At 39.3% G+C, this 14504-nt stretch overlaps 2 protein-coding genes across 3 annotated transcripts in view; one reads left to right on the top strand and one right to left on the bottom strand.

Moving 5' to 3' along the window:
* The window catches only part of erbb4b (erb-b2 receptor tyrosine kinase 4b), a 359968-nt gene that overhangs the window by 212797 nt on the left and 132667 nt on the right, over window positions 1-14504 (top strand). The gene's annotated exons all lie outside the window — the stretch shown is intronic.
* On the bottom strand, window positions 3646-6175 carry LOC308409870 (E3 SUMO-protein ligase ZBED1-like; the record flags this gene model as incomplete). The annotated part of the gene is made up of 3 exons (XM_080902871.1): window positions 3646-4470; window positions 4629-4881; window positions 5058-6175. The coding sequence occupies 3 exons, from the start codon at window positions 6173-6175 to the stop codon at window positions 4054-4056; spliced, it is 1788 nt and encodes a 595-aa protein (XP_080758997.1). The 3' UTR covers window positions 3646-4053.

Raw genomic sequence — 14504 nt, 5'->3', positions numbered from 1 at the left:
CTAAAGTCAGCTTCCTCTGGGTAAAACCAACATACTTGGTATGCTTGTGGTACATACCCGTTCTCTCTTCTCAGTCTCTCCATCTTTCCTTCTCTTTTTCTTTTCCCCTCTCAGACCCTGGTTTGTTTTGTCCATTCCAGAGCAGAGAGCGTGGCTCATTTTAATTCAGCTGGCAGGCTGATCACACATCAGCCTTGATAAGCTAAGTGGCCCTCAGCAGCAGCAATTGAAGGTCCTTTTACTCTTTTTTAATCACTTGCTTGTATGTTCCCTTGATAATCTTTTCAACCTTTATTTATTTCTTTATTTTCTATATTTTATTTTGTCTAGTTCCCAATTTGTTTTCTTGGTTTTGTCTTCTTTGCTTGTAGATGTGTCTTATCTCGAAGTATTGGAATATGATTTTTCTCCGCTTCCTTTCTGCTCTTCTCCTATCCATAAAGCTCAGATTATGAGGGCTTATCACAGTTCAAGTTGTAAATAAGGAAGGCTGCACCCCACACCCCCCTAACAATTCTGTCATGATTTTATTTTATTTTTTTCCCTCTTCTTGTGTTTCAGCAGATGCTTTGCCTTGCTCGGGTATAATACTATAATCCCTAAATCTCAGCCATTTTTCATAAAGACTCATAGGAAACAATTTCATGAAGGATGGGCCAAATTTAATCAGCAGCCTGTGAATGCAATTATCTTGGTGAAGGAGAGGCGTAGGTTTGGGGGATGGGACCTTGGCCAACACCCCCATGACATTTACTATACATCAGAAAAGAGCTTAACACTTCTCCTTTAGGGTGACACAGAGAATAAAATGGATTCATTTAAGTACTAACACACACACACACACACACACACATATATATATATATTATATTATATATATATATAAATATATAAATATAAATATTACGCTTAAAAGTGGGAGTTGAAGTCAGTTAGAACAATGGAACAACATTACATCACCCTAAATTAATTAAAAATTAAATGTGATAGGCATATGTAATGCATCATAATATCAAATACGTTTATTCTTTATGTGCTGGAGCCCAATTTTGAGTCCAGCTGACTCATACTCACTAAAAAGTAACAAAGTAACGTTGCTCTGTGTTCCTGCCTGCAGATAATAAAATAGCCTTTGATTTTTTTTCCTTTTTTTATTTCGAATCGGCATATGTCAATAAAGTTGTGGTTGTGGTACTTTAGCATCTACCTAGCATTACAGAAGGGGAGCTAAAACAAACATATATTGTAAAAACATTCTTTTTTTCCTTTTTTTATATGACAGTTCATTTTAAATGTGACCTTTTCTAACAAACTCAACAGTTATTACCTAATAAAAAAGCTGTTTCTGTGCTAGCTACCAGTAGCATTGTTGAGTAGCAAGTGACATCGGGAATGTTTGGAAGGCGTTCTGGCATGTGTTGTCATAATTAATTTTAGATTTGTCTAAATTAGTGGGTCTGTATGCACAATGTTGCTGAAGTTGTCTGGGTATGTCATGATGTTCAAAGGTTGTGTGAATAGTAGAGAATTTAATTAAGCACACCAAAGTGTATCTGTACGCACTCTTAAGTCTGTAACTCATAGAAAGACAGTCTTTTCCAGTCTTTAACATATTCCCCTTTTCTTCCATTTCATGGCTTAAATCTCAGTTTTTTCTCTTTCTATTATCAGTCGAGCTGTGTGAGATGCACATACACATACACAGTGCCCACGCTGCTGCTCCTGACCGCATGTTCTGAGACAGTCAAATCCCACCACTGCCATCTCTCTGTTGTAGCTCTCATGAAGCACCATGTAGTCAAATTAATGCAGTTGTTCTTTTCAGGTCAATAGTTAAACACATAAAAGTGCAATTGCATTTGAATGGGTACCACCGTTTTGCTTGGGGACTGCATTAACAGTGTTAAAATGCAATTCTTGTGGGAGGTGCCCCATCTACGGACCTCATAGAAAATCTAAAGTTTGTGATGCATGATGGGATGCATTTCACACTATGGAAGCCGTATTAAAGAAGTGTCATTTTAATGTGGTAGTGAATGGCTTTATTACATTTCTAAGAACTCAGATGTTGACCAAAGTGCTACAGTAGTTATCCCCACAGTGTATAAAAGTATGCATTTTTCATATCCCCGTAAGCAATAATTCTGAAGCTAAAGTTAAGCCATGGTCTTTTGCTTACTGGTGGAGGTTATATCTTAGGATACTGAAATTTGGTGTGTCAGTACTGATAAATAACGATTAATGATTTTGGGTAGAAATGTGTATTGGTAATTCACTGTGATATTCATAGGGATGCTAATTTTCACAGGCAAAAACTAAATTATTAAAAATTCACTTAAAGAAACTGAACAGCCGACTCCTTTATGTTGAACAAGACTTAATAGCCACCCACTCTTTACTAAAGGTTGCTATGTTCCTCTAAACATTACAGAAAATATTTTTAAAAATCTTTATATTTACTCTTAAGTTACAAAGATACTGTATAATTAGAGCTGGGCGATATGAGATTTTTTCATATCACGATATGTTTTTTTCATTTCAGGCGATAACGATATCTATCACGATATAAGCCAAATAACTATATTTGTAAGATTTAAATGTGCCGTTGCTCACAAGTAAAATGTGAAATAATCAGCAGCTTGTTTTTAAATATTTATTTCCCATAATAAGTTCAACAGGGTAGATGTACTTAAGGAACATGAGACTTTTTCAGCTAAATAAAGGCAAATATTGCAAACTACACAAAAGGCAGCCGCTAAAGCGTTTAAGTTTCAAAATAGAACAAACGAAACAGACTAAATTGTCAATTCCACTTAGAAATAAAGTATTAATTCTAAAAATAAATCTTAGTTTGTTTTACAGAAGAACAGACAAAACTGACTAACTTTTGTCAATATCAAATAAACTGAGAACTAAAAGGAAATTCTCAATCTCTCCTTGTTGTATAGCTTAGCTTTTCAAACAGTTGTAACAGTTACTTTAGTCTGACAAAAGCCGAATGATGAATTAGCGCTTCCAGTCAGAGACTGAGGCTACGTCCACACGTACACGGGTGTTTTTGAAAACGGAGATTTTCCGTTTTCGTTTTGAAAAATAATCCCGTCCACACATAAAGGCAGAAATCGTTAGCTTCATAGCATAATTGCCTAAGTCATTTGACTAAGTCAATGACTTAGGCACTTATGCTATGAAGCTAACGAAATGTAGGAAAACGCTGCTATGAACATGCCAAAGCAGCAGGTGGCGCTAGATTCCTAACCGTGCAGAAATGTTGGCCAATCAGAAGTCTAGAAGCCTCGGTGGGAAAAAGTAAACAAAGCTGGGGCATAGAAGCAGAACCGAGTCGTATGTGTGGAGGGACAGTAACTGTGTGTATATGTAAGCATTTAAACACTGCAGAGAGTAGAATTAACAGTAACAGTATTGTAGAAATTCATTTCACCGAAACAATAACGTAGCGCACAGTGTGACGCATGCACCAGTTTATTGTATTTCCAGACTTGCTTTCGGCACAATTTACAGTGAACGCTACTCTGTTTTTTGTCAGACTTGAAATAGCCGAAATTAGTGCTGTCAAGAGATTAAAAAAAAATAGAGATTAATTAATTATGATTTTTAATTAATTGATCTAATTAATCTCTTTTTTAATCTCACCTAAAAATAGCTGAGGAAAGCCCTCAACTTATTGTGGCAGACCAAAAGACTGATATAACAAAGAAAGTGACTTTATAAAGTCATTTATTGTTTAACAAACGTTAAACAGATGCAACCATTTACATACTGTTGTATTCTTTTGTAAAATAAGTGGAAAAATAAATACAAATAAAATCAAATAAATTAAGTGCTGCAAGTTAGCACATCAGAGTTGCTCTTTTCTGAGCAATACAGCACTGAAATTCCTCTGCTTCAGATAATGAAAAATAAAACTGACATTGCAGTGCTGCAAGTTAGCACATCAAAGTATTCTTCCATCACAAAAAAAAGTGCTGAACATCAAGCAATCTATTCTAGTAGGCTACAAATGACACAGCAGCTATGCTGACCACATGTGTCTCATTTCTTCTTCCTCAGCCAGTCGCTAAGACACACCAGCCTGGTAACATTTTCTGGAAGCAAGGCTGCCCTTTTCTTTTGCACTATGTGGCCTGCAAGGCTAAAGAGTCTCTCACAGGGTACAGAGGTAGCTGGGGAGGCCAGGTACTTTTGTGCTAGGACTGACAGCTTTTCATAGACTCCTGAGTGAGCATACCACCACTGCAGGGGACAGTCATCAATACTGATGCTGGGTTCTGCTCTGTAGCGCTGCAGCTCTCCAGACTCAATTCCATCTTCTGAGTCAGAGTCAGACCCCAGAAGGAGTTCGCTCCTCCTCTTCTTCTGAGCTGGTCCATCATCCTCTGTGGAGGGCTGGAGACTATCTGCTCTTCTGGGCTCTGCTGCCTGGAGCATATTCTCCAGAATGGTCCACACCTGAATGAATGAATGAATGAATGAATGTGATTAAAACTAAGTGCTTTTTATTTTATTTTATTTAATCTTGTAAAGAACTTTGTGTTCCATATAATAAATAAAAGTTTGATTTGATAATGAATTGGACTCATTAGTCCAGCTTAACCTTATTGTCCTACCTGTTCCCTCTTTTCTCTTGGAAGACATTTCAAATCCTTAAACCGTGGATCCAATGCTGTGGCCACCTCGAACCATATCTCGTTGCCATTAGCTCGTCGTGCTGCCAGATCCTTCTGGAAGGCATTCTTGAACTTCACCACGTAGGCAGGATCATCATCAGTAATGTCCATGACACGGTACAGATGGCGAAAAGCAGGCAGCACTACAGAGCAAGAGACGTAGGCCTCACCACCCAGCAGCTCTGTCACATACCTGCAGAGGTGGAGAGGTTTGCTAAATAAACCTAGCTGGATTCATTTAAATCAAAGTGTAACTGATTTCCAATTTAATTGTCCTTAAAAGTTCCTTGTTATGTTCATTAATTTTGATTTTACACATGTAACAGTAGTTTATATAATTAAAATGGGAAGGTGTTTATTTGAACTTACTTGCATGGTTCAAGCAGGAGCTCCAGCCTCTGCAGTTTCGCCCACTCAGCTTCGGTTGGCAAGACCAACCTGTGGTTCTGTTGGTCCAACGTAGCCTGGACAGCCTCTCGGTTACATAGGAGGCGTGAGACCATTGCGAGAGCCGAGTTCCACCTGGTGGGTACATCCTGTATAAGTTGATCGCTCTTCTTTCCGAGTGCTACTTGTTGTTGGTTAAGTTCTGTGGTACTCGCAGGGCTTTGTTTAAAATGACCAACAATCTTGCGGCACTTTGCCAGTACACCGACAAAACCACTGCTATCGAGACATACCGTGATGGTCCTCTGGAGAATGTGAGCATTGCAGGCGATGTGCTCATATGGAAGTGCTCTCATAGCAGCCAGCATGTTTGCTGCGCTGTCTGTGCCAATGGTGGATATCTTGTTTTCAATACCCCAGTCATTTGCTACCTTGAGGAACTGTTCGGCGCATTTATCAGCAAAGTGCCTGGTTTCTGTTCTCATGACGGTCAGTGCAAATGAGTTGAGGTTCCACTCACTATCAATAAAGTGTCCAGTCACCCCAAAATAGCTGTGGTTGCCAGCTGAGGTCCAGTGATCTCCGGTTATAGCAACACAGTTGGGAGAATCCTCCGCCAAAATCTCAAGTTTGTTTTTCTTTTCGCCGTCGTACATTTTGCTGATTTTGGTCGTTACTGTAGTCCTGCACGGCGGCTTGTATGACGGGTCATTGGACGCAATTTGCAACACCTCTGTCAATCCTTCGTCCTCTACTATATTTATCGGCCTACAGTTCATCGCTATCCACTTGGCAATAACATTAGTCAGCCTGTCGGTCGCAGACTTGCTCATACGAGGGGTATTCTCTAGTTTTGTTTGGCGAAAAGCTTTGCTCTGGCTTGCTATATTGCTAACGTCTTCACTGCTAGCTGTTGCTGCACTCGCGGCTGGGTGCTTTGCGTTGAGGTGATAGGCCAAACTTGAGCTGCTTCGGTGGTAAGCAAACTCCTTCTTACACTCTAGGCAGACCACTTTACCTTTGTCAATGGTGCCGTCGGGGCGTTTATGAAATACAAATTTCCCGTTCATTGGGCCAACAACTCTCAGATGCGCCTCCATATCCACACTGTAAGCTAATCACCACTTCTCACCTTGACCTCACGACGTGACTCCACCCCCAACAAGTCAAGCACAAGGAGCCCAGCACATAAAAACGGATTTTATAACATAGCAACTCTCATACAAAATCAATGACGTCAAGAGATTAAAAATTAGATTAACGAGATTAAAAAACATAACGCGCTAAATAGCATTGTAATTAATTAATCGCAATTAACGCGATAATTTGACACCCCTAGCCGAAATACCTTCACACTACGGAACTTCTATGGCTCTTCCGTTCGACAATCTCTCCGGCATTGGAACCATCATCTGTTTTCTCTTCGGTCACGCTCGGTTGATTTTTCTAGTCGGCACACTCATTTCCTCCATTATGCGCTGGCTCCATTACCCGCTGGCTGCTTCCCAAACAAACACACGTGCGGCTTGGCACTTGTGCTGTACGTAACAAGTCACGCGACGTGACGCTGCGGCTGTGATTGGTTCAGCTCTGCGCTACTGAATTTGGATCGGCTGACCTTTTTTTTTTTAAGAGGACAAGAGCGGCGAGGTCTATCGCGATAGCTTAATTTCTCTATCGAGTAAAAGTTATATCGCGATACATATCGTTATCGTTCTATCGCCCAGCTCTATGTATAATACAAGACTATGGAAGAATATGTTATAATGGTATGATCGCTTTCATTTGGTCCATGATGCTATTAGAGGCATAGAAGTTCCACTCTGACCTCTCTCCTGCAGGGACAAATCCCTCTCAACAAGTGTTATGTGGAAAAAACATGTACACAGTAAATTTATTTTCTCTTTCTTCTTCTGCTCTTGTATGTGAATATCTACACAATTATACAAATAAATGCACTAAAGCGAAAAAAAACATTGCATTTCGCTCTTACGAAAACAGACTATGCCGATAAACTACATTTCTGCATCCTCACTGCATCTCATTGACAACACTGGGGACTGTAGGGCACGGATGGAACTGCGTGGTGGCAGCAGATGATGGATTGGAGGGTAGATCACCTATTTGTAGAGCAAATGCAGAGATTTGCTGTCCTGACATCTACTGTCGGCAAGCAAGTGGCTCAAAGCACAGTGATTGACACGGCACTGCACTGTAAAAAAAAAAAACGTTGCTAAAACTTAAAAACTCAAGGCAACCGACTGCATTTACGTTTTTAGGTTCTGATGGATAACTTATAATTTCAAGTTTAGGAGATAAGTTGCTTTAGCTAATGTTTTTGTGTTGACAAAATTAATAATTGTCCTTTTTCTCAACTCATATTTTATTGTTTTTGCAACGTATTTCCTAAAGTTTACACAAGGTATTAGTTTTAGTTTCGGCAACGTATTTCCTAAAGTTTACACAAGGTATTAGTTTTAGTTTCGGCAACGTATTTCCTAAAGTTTACACAACATATTTTTTTTGTTTTGCCAATCAATTTCCTAAAGTTTAGAAAAAGTATCTTTCATAGTTTTCATGAGGTGCTCCCTGTTGTACCAATGAATGTTTACACAGTTGATTTTCAAATAACTTTGTGTTCAAACACAACTGCACCACTGACAATGTTGACTTTTGAGATCAGCCATTTTTAACATACTGACAACATTCAGCCACAAATAAAGTCCTTCCAAAAACACAAAAAAAATTTTGTAACAAATGTTACTCATCCAATTTTAAAGGTGGTGTTGTCAGACAGAATATCAAACCTATCTTGATAGATAGTCACTAACAAACAGATTCAAAACATCAGATGGCAGGATGTGAACAACTTCTATCTGGTTTCTTAGCCCTGTTGTGTGATCTGCTGAGGTGAGACTTCAATGCCCCTCGTGTCCTGAACGAACAGACGCAGTCACTGTAAACACAGGGCAAATGAAATCCTCTTCTATGTCGTAGCTGGTGATGTCTTAAGAGTACTTCTTGGCTTGAACAGACAAAAGAGCAGAACTGGCACTGCATACAAAAGCTATAATGAGAAGAGAGGAGAGGACAGTGTCAACAATTCAAAAGAAACCTGAATTAATCTCAAATTACCAAAGTTACATTACCTGATAATGTGTTTGGGGCGGGGGGGCAGGCACTCCTGTTTTGATTCCTCTCCTTACCAACTCCTCATCAGTCCCTCATAAATCAGGACAAGCAGTGGTCTGGAGTTGGCTTTTAATTCTCTAAATAAATAAAAATAGCAATTAGTTTTAAAATAAAATGCCAGCTTCCTGACATTACTTAAGAATTTTTTTCTCCTGTCCTAATTTTTTTGGCTCACTAAAGTGAGCTGATTCTGCCTTGTAAAATGCCATGTGAAACACAGTAAAACAAATAATTTACAAAACATACATTACATCAAATGTTTAATTTATTATTAACAAATTGTATTCTACATGGAATGCACCAACAGTATACTGGGATGTATTATGTAAGCAAAGGATAATTTTGTGTGATTGGTTTTACAACTTAGAATGACAAACATTGGATTGAGAGTATGAGTGGGATAAAACTCCTGAAGCATCTGTTTAAATTATCAGTGCATTTATTAATGGTGCTCCATAAATAAACCAAAACAATGTTGTTTTGTGCATAACAAAAAGCTCACAATTGTGCAGTCAAAATGTAAAATAAAAGATGCTGAGCATAATAACAAAGACAGATTTTGCAGCTGCTCTGTTTCCAAGTTCTACTGCGCAACTGACAGCCTGGAGTTTGAAATCCTCTTTGTAACCGTGTCTCTTACAGGTGCCATTTATGGTCCTTACACACATAATATGGTAATATTACGTTGAAGCAGAGTACGTATCACTCGTATCAGCCGTAATGCTCCAACAATCCATCAAGCAGTGCAGCTTCATAGCTTACCAAAGTCGTACCAAAACATTTGACATATTTTTTTAAGCTGTGTACCACATAAAATTGGTTCGAGGTCAGTAAGCACAACCAGAATTCATGCATAAGGCAGACTGTCGATTTTTGAGATGAAAGGATTTTAGGCCGTGCGTCAACGCGTTAGCCCGGTTAGCTCACTAACGCCACCCAGCCCCACGCACGGGGTGATCCGCGGTAACTAGTTAACGGAGATTTGCCCCGTTAATGCAGTTATGGCATTAACTTTACGCTGACAGCACTAAAATAGTAATCTTCAAATGTTTTCTTTTTACCGACCAGTAGGGTTGCCAACCGTCCCTTAAAATACGGAATCGTCCCGTATTGAGCTAATAAGGGACGCACTTTGTCCCGTAATACAGTGAGAATCAAAAGTAGTCTATAAATGTTTATGGAATTAACACTTTGTTTGAAAACATAATTCCCAGCCCCTCTCCTGCTTTGTGACCAATGAGCTGACAGCACACTTATGACAATTCGAGTATGACAATTCAGATTACCGCTCATCTCATTGGTCGAGGAAAGGTCGCTTGCGGAGAAAATACCGGAAGACAACAGATGACCACAACAAGAAGCATGGCCAACAGGGGAACAAACGCCGACTCTGCGGTGCAAGTCTCGGATGACAGTACACCTAAAGCTGGGCAAACACTGTGCGATTTTTTTCAGTCACGTTATTCAGCTCCTGCTCAAACTGCACGATTGACTCGCAGGGGTTAGAAGTTCATAGGTCACGATGTACTCTCACACTATACCGCCCGATGCTCTGATGCGACATGAGTGCTCACACTGTGCCTCCATAAAATGAAGGTTATAACAATTAATCTGTCGCTCGCTCTCTCTGTCTTTCACTCACACAGACACACCACCACCATCAACTTTGCTAAATTGCTAATGAAAAACATTGATCAGGCAGCTGTGATTGAGCAGCAATGTAAATCCAACTATTTTCACGGTTGTTGTGGTCGTGATAATTGTGTGATGCCACATCGAAAAGGCTCGGATGAGCTTTCCAAAGTTCTACAAGTTGTGCCTCCTAGTGATGGGTCGTTCGCGAACGAAATGGCTCTTAGAGCCGGTTCTTTGACGTGAACGACGCGAGCCGGCTCCTTATCGCGAGCCGTCACGTGTTTTTTTTTTTTTTTCTTTCTCTCAGCCTCTCTCTCGCACTTTTTTCCGCTGCACTCTGCAAGCGAGCCTTGTGCTTTACGCTGGGCAGAGGGGGGGAGGGGCGGTAGTTACACTCAGTAGCACAGGAACAGAGCCAGAGAGAGAGAAAGAGAGGCAGGGACAACAACATTAGAAAGGTATAGTAATCATCCACAACTATTTTCGGTTGCAGATGATAAAGGATTCAGAAAGTTTATTCATGCAGGTCCATATGACAGAGAATATGCATGTTCTTTTAGTTTTCATATTATAATTTATATTTAATTGTGTTGTGGTTTGCAGTGTTTTGTGTTGTTTTCACTTTAAATTTGTAAAAGAAAAAAGCTGAAAATTTAAATAGTTAAAACTTGAAATGTGAATAGTTGATTTTTGTATTATGTGATTTATTTATTACATTTTATGTGGAGTGAATAAATAAAAGTATATTTACGGTGGCCCCTAGAGACAAAGCACATACAAACTTCAAATCACGTACGAACTCTGAAGCATGTACAAACTCCAAAACACGTAAAAACTCCAAAACACGTAAAAACACGTACAAACTCCGAAGCACGTAAAAACTCAGAAGCACATAAAAACTCAAAACACGTACAAAAGACAACAGAAGTGCTCCAGGATGCTGGGCGCAGTGTTGAGCCTTTGTTATCTTGTGGCTACACAAGCCAGCAAGTACCAACGACCGGATTTGGTGTGTGGTAATAACAGGTAAATGAACTTTTTTTTAAATTATTTGAATATATATATGAGTGCCTGTGTATAAATACACAAACAATACACACATGCTTTCAATTGTGTAATTTAAGTGATCTAGTAGCTCTGCTTTGGAAGTTCAGTTCATGCTAGAAATGTGTTTTGGAGTTTGTACGTGTTTTGTCTCTAGGGGCCACCGCATATATTTATATATAAACATATATAAATAAAACCACTTTTTTTACGTTAGTAATTCCTTTTGTGCATAATTTTATATTATTGTTAATAATAAATTAATTAAAGCAACAAAACAACCTGAAGAGCCGGTTCGGAGCCGAAAGGGCCGGCTCTTTTTAGTGAGCCGAACCGAAAGAGCCGGATCTGTAAAAAGAGCCGGAAATCCCATCACTAGTGCCTCCATCGCTTGTGTCCAGATCACACGCTGCACAGCCGTGCTGCGCCGTCTTTTTCACCAACGTTTACGTTTGCGCGTGAGCAGTGTGAGCGCCTGTGGTGACACCCTCACGAGCGATTGATGATCGGGAGCTGGTCGTGAGGTGTTAATCACTTCTCTTTACCCCACGTATACTACACGACGCACGATGAAGGCCAAAATCGGTCCGATCACTCAAAAATCGGCTCAAAATGGGCCAAAAATCGCACAGTGTGAGCCCAGCATTAGAGCAGCAATGTTTGTTCCCCTCAGAGAAAGGGAAGAATGGGAAAAGGAAAACACCTGGCTGGAAAACGTTAATATGGACATGTGCAGTGAATATCAGCGCTATGTGGCCAGAAGTGTGATAATATAATTTATTTTGTGTAATAAACAACTGCAAGGATAGATGATTACAACAAATTGATGACTAATACATAAAAGTAATACATAGATGAATAATGATGATGAGTTATGATGCGTAATTATGGGAACAAGCGGGTTTACAAACAGGCGCAGCTGATTAGAAAAGCTGAAATAATACCTCAACTGAAGCCAATTGTACTAAATGCACTAAATGTGCACTGTTACAAGAATATTTTTCTTTCTATTGTTTTCTATTATTTTAAGTTAAGCAGGACAGAGTGCTTTTAAAGAAAGATTTACTTATATTCTCAAAAGTTAAGCATGACAGGCTTCTGTTTAAGAAAGAGACCTGTTTTACTGTGTTAATGTTGTCATTTTGAGCTAAAAATAAATGGCTAAATGATCATTTGTTTCACATGTGTTCATATCACAAAGAATAGAATATGCATCTACTTAAATCAACTTCAAGTCAAATGGTTAAAAAAATAATTTCACACACAAAAAAAGAGCTAGAAAATTCACCACACTGGGAAGGGTGAAGACAACTGGGTCGCCCGGCCCTGGCCACGAGGTGTCCCTTATTTATCTTTCAGGGAGTTGGCAACCCTACCGACCAGCTCCTCTTTGATAGCTGCCGTGTCCATCTTGTCGTTGCCTGCAGGTGAAGCGATGGGGGAGGGGGAGTTGTGTTCAGTGAAGGAGAGAGGCGGAGTAACACAGCGTAGAGACAAAAGTGGACGAAAGAGAGGCAAACTTGCGGCTCCACGAGTATAATTATAATGTAACATAGACTATATCGATATAAACGATATTGTCACATCTCATATTTCATTTAGTTCATTTAGTGGAGCTCGCTGGCCATGAGGACTCCACCACCCCGTTCACACAGAAACTAAAGCACACATTTTATTGGCTAAATGTGATTCGAACAAATTAAGACATAGCAGCAGGCGCCCCCGAATTTTATTTTATTTTATTTTATTTAAATAGCGGCGGGGGGTTGCTGCCGTTGGTCATGAGTGAGCCAGCCTATTTTGTTTCGTTAGGTGGTATGGCGGCCACAGACTGCACTTCATGAAATACGCATAGGGGGTGTCGCGGAGGCTTGTCAGATATGAGCGCGCCTCTTTAGTAGCGAAGTTTGTCGGATTTTCATTGTTTTGTGACATGGCACGTAGTTTGTGACATGGAATCTTAAATGATATAGTAAACACATACCCATAAGCCACAAGGCCTCTTAGCCAAGAAAGTAATGCTATGCTAAGTTTCGGAAAAATACGAAGAACTTCAGTTGTGATATTTCTAAAAGACAAATTGAGACTGTTCAAACATATACTGTCTGATATAATAAAAGAAACATTACTTGCCTTTAGAAACTTGAGATGAACGATCTATCCAGCTCCTGGTATAAAAAGCCTCACGTTCTCATTAAGGCAGACGGCCAGGTGGCTTTCAGTCCTTGCAAAAGCGCAAAGTAGACCCCGTAGCATCCAAAAATATGAGATGCGCATGCGTACTCAGGCACAGAAAGGCGCCAATAGCTTCAACTCATGTAAAACTTGAATTCATTCATTTTGCCAGCAATAAATTTCATCTGAGACCAACTTTTGCTCCAAAACGTTAAATGATTAGTTGAAACCCTTAATGTATTTGAGTTTATGGGCCAACTGAACTTTTATTGTTGAATTGTGAAAGAAATGACTGTAAGCTCAACAACTGCAAGTTTGATTTTTTACAGTGTGGGTGGCAGCATGAGCAGTGTCTTAAAACCAGACACAGGAATTTTCCATTTGTGTGTTTTTTTTAGTTATACAGTTAGTTATACAGTTTGTACCAGACTGTAAACATGCTTATTTCTGCTACAAAGCTAAGATTCTAATGATGGGGAGTTTTCACATTTAGCATCAGCCCCAAGTGGCAGTTCCAGAAACTACTTTTTTTTTTTTTTTGCACTTTCTTGATTCCTTTTTCAGCTGTGGCAGTTGATAATACATCATATCACAATGGCAGTTTTTTTTTATTTTTTACTTTAACAGTGTGTATGTGTTACTCCTTATTATGTTTTTACACTTAAAAATTGAAAATTAGCCCTCAAAAACCGTATAATAACAATAACTTTATAGTAACACGCAATAAAAAAAACTAAGAAAAAAATGGTATTTTTCACAACCTTGCACTGTTTAATAATTGTATGATTTTTATTGCATTCCATGGTACATGTTGTTGTTAGATGTTTTTGATACCATTGCCATCTCTTTTATTCTTTAGCATTCCTAAACCAGTTACTGAATATATATTTTATTTCTTCTAACGGCAGATCGGTGAATGGTGACACAGTGTAAGTGGAATTAGATAAACTGTGCAGTGCCATTCTCTACGCTTTACTTGCGAAGCATCCATTTCTCTTAGATTGATTGGAAATGAAACTATGATTGATGCGTAAAAGAAACTGCAAGGGGCCAGCTGAGTAGCACTGACATTCCCCACCCGCCCCTGCTCTTACACAAAGATTGAAATTAGTGACCTTTTGATAAAGCAATCTGGTAATTTAATTGATGCTGAAGCCATGCGATGAGGACCTCATTAATAGCAAGCATGAGCCATATTTGTAAATGTTTATATATGTCAAGGGCTTTTGAGCATGCTCTTTCTGTGTGCGTTTGTGTGCCTGTATGTGTATACTGCATGTCATGTCTCATCTCTTATTTTGCTGCATTTCTGCCAATCCATCTCAGGAATGCATCCTAGCAACTAATACTTCTGCTGTGATGTCCAACAGGATGTGTGCCTGA

This window comes from Rhamphochromis sp. 'chilingali', assembly GCF_963969265.1.
Source record: "Rhamphochromis sp. 'chilingali' genome assembly, chromosome: 14".
Taxonomy (NCBI): Eukaryota; Metazoa; Chordata; class Actinopteri; order Cichliformes; family Cichlidae; genus Rhamphochromis; species Rhamphochromis sp. 'chilingali'.
Note: the sequence above shows the minus strand (reverse complement) of the source record. Positions and strands in the feature narration are given on the sequence as shown.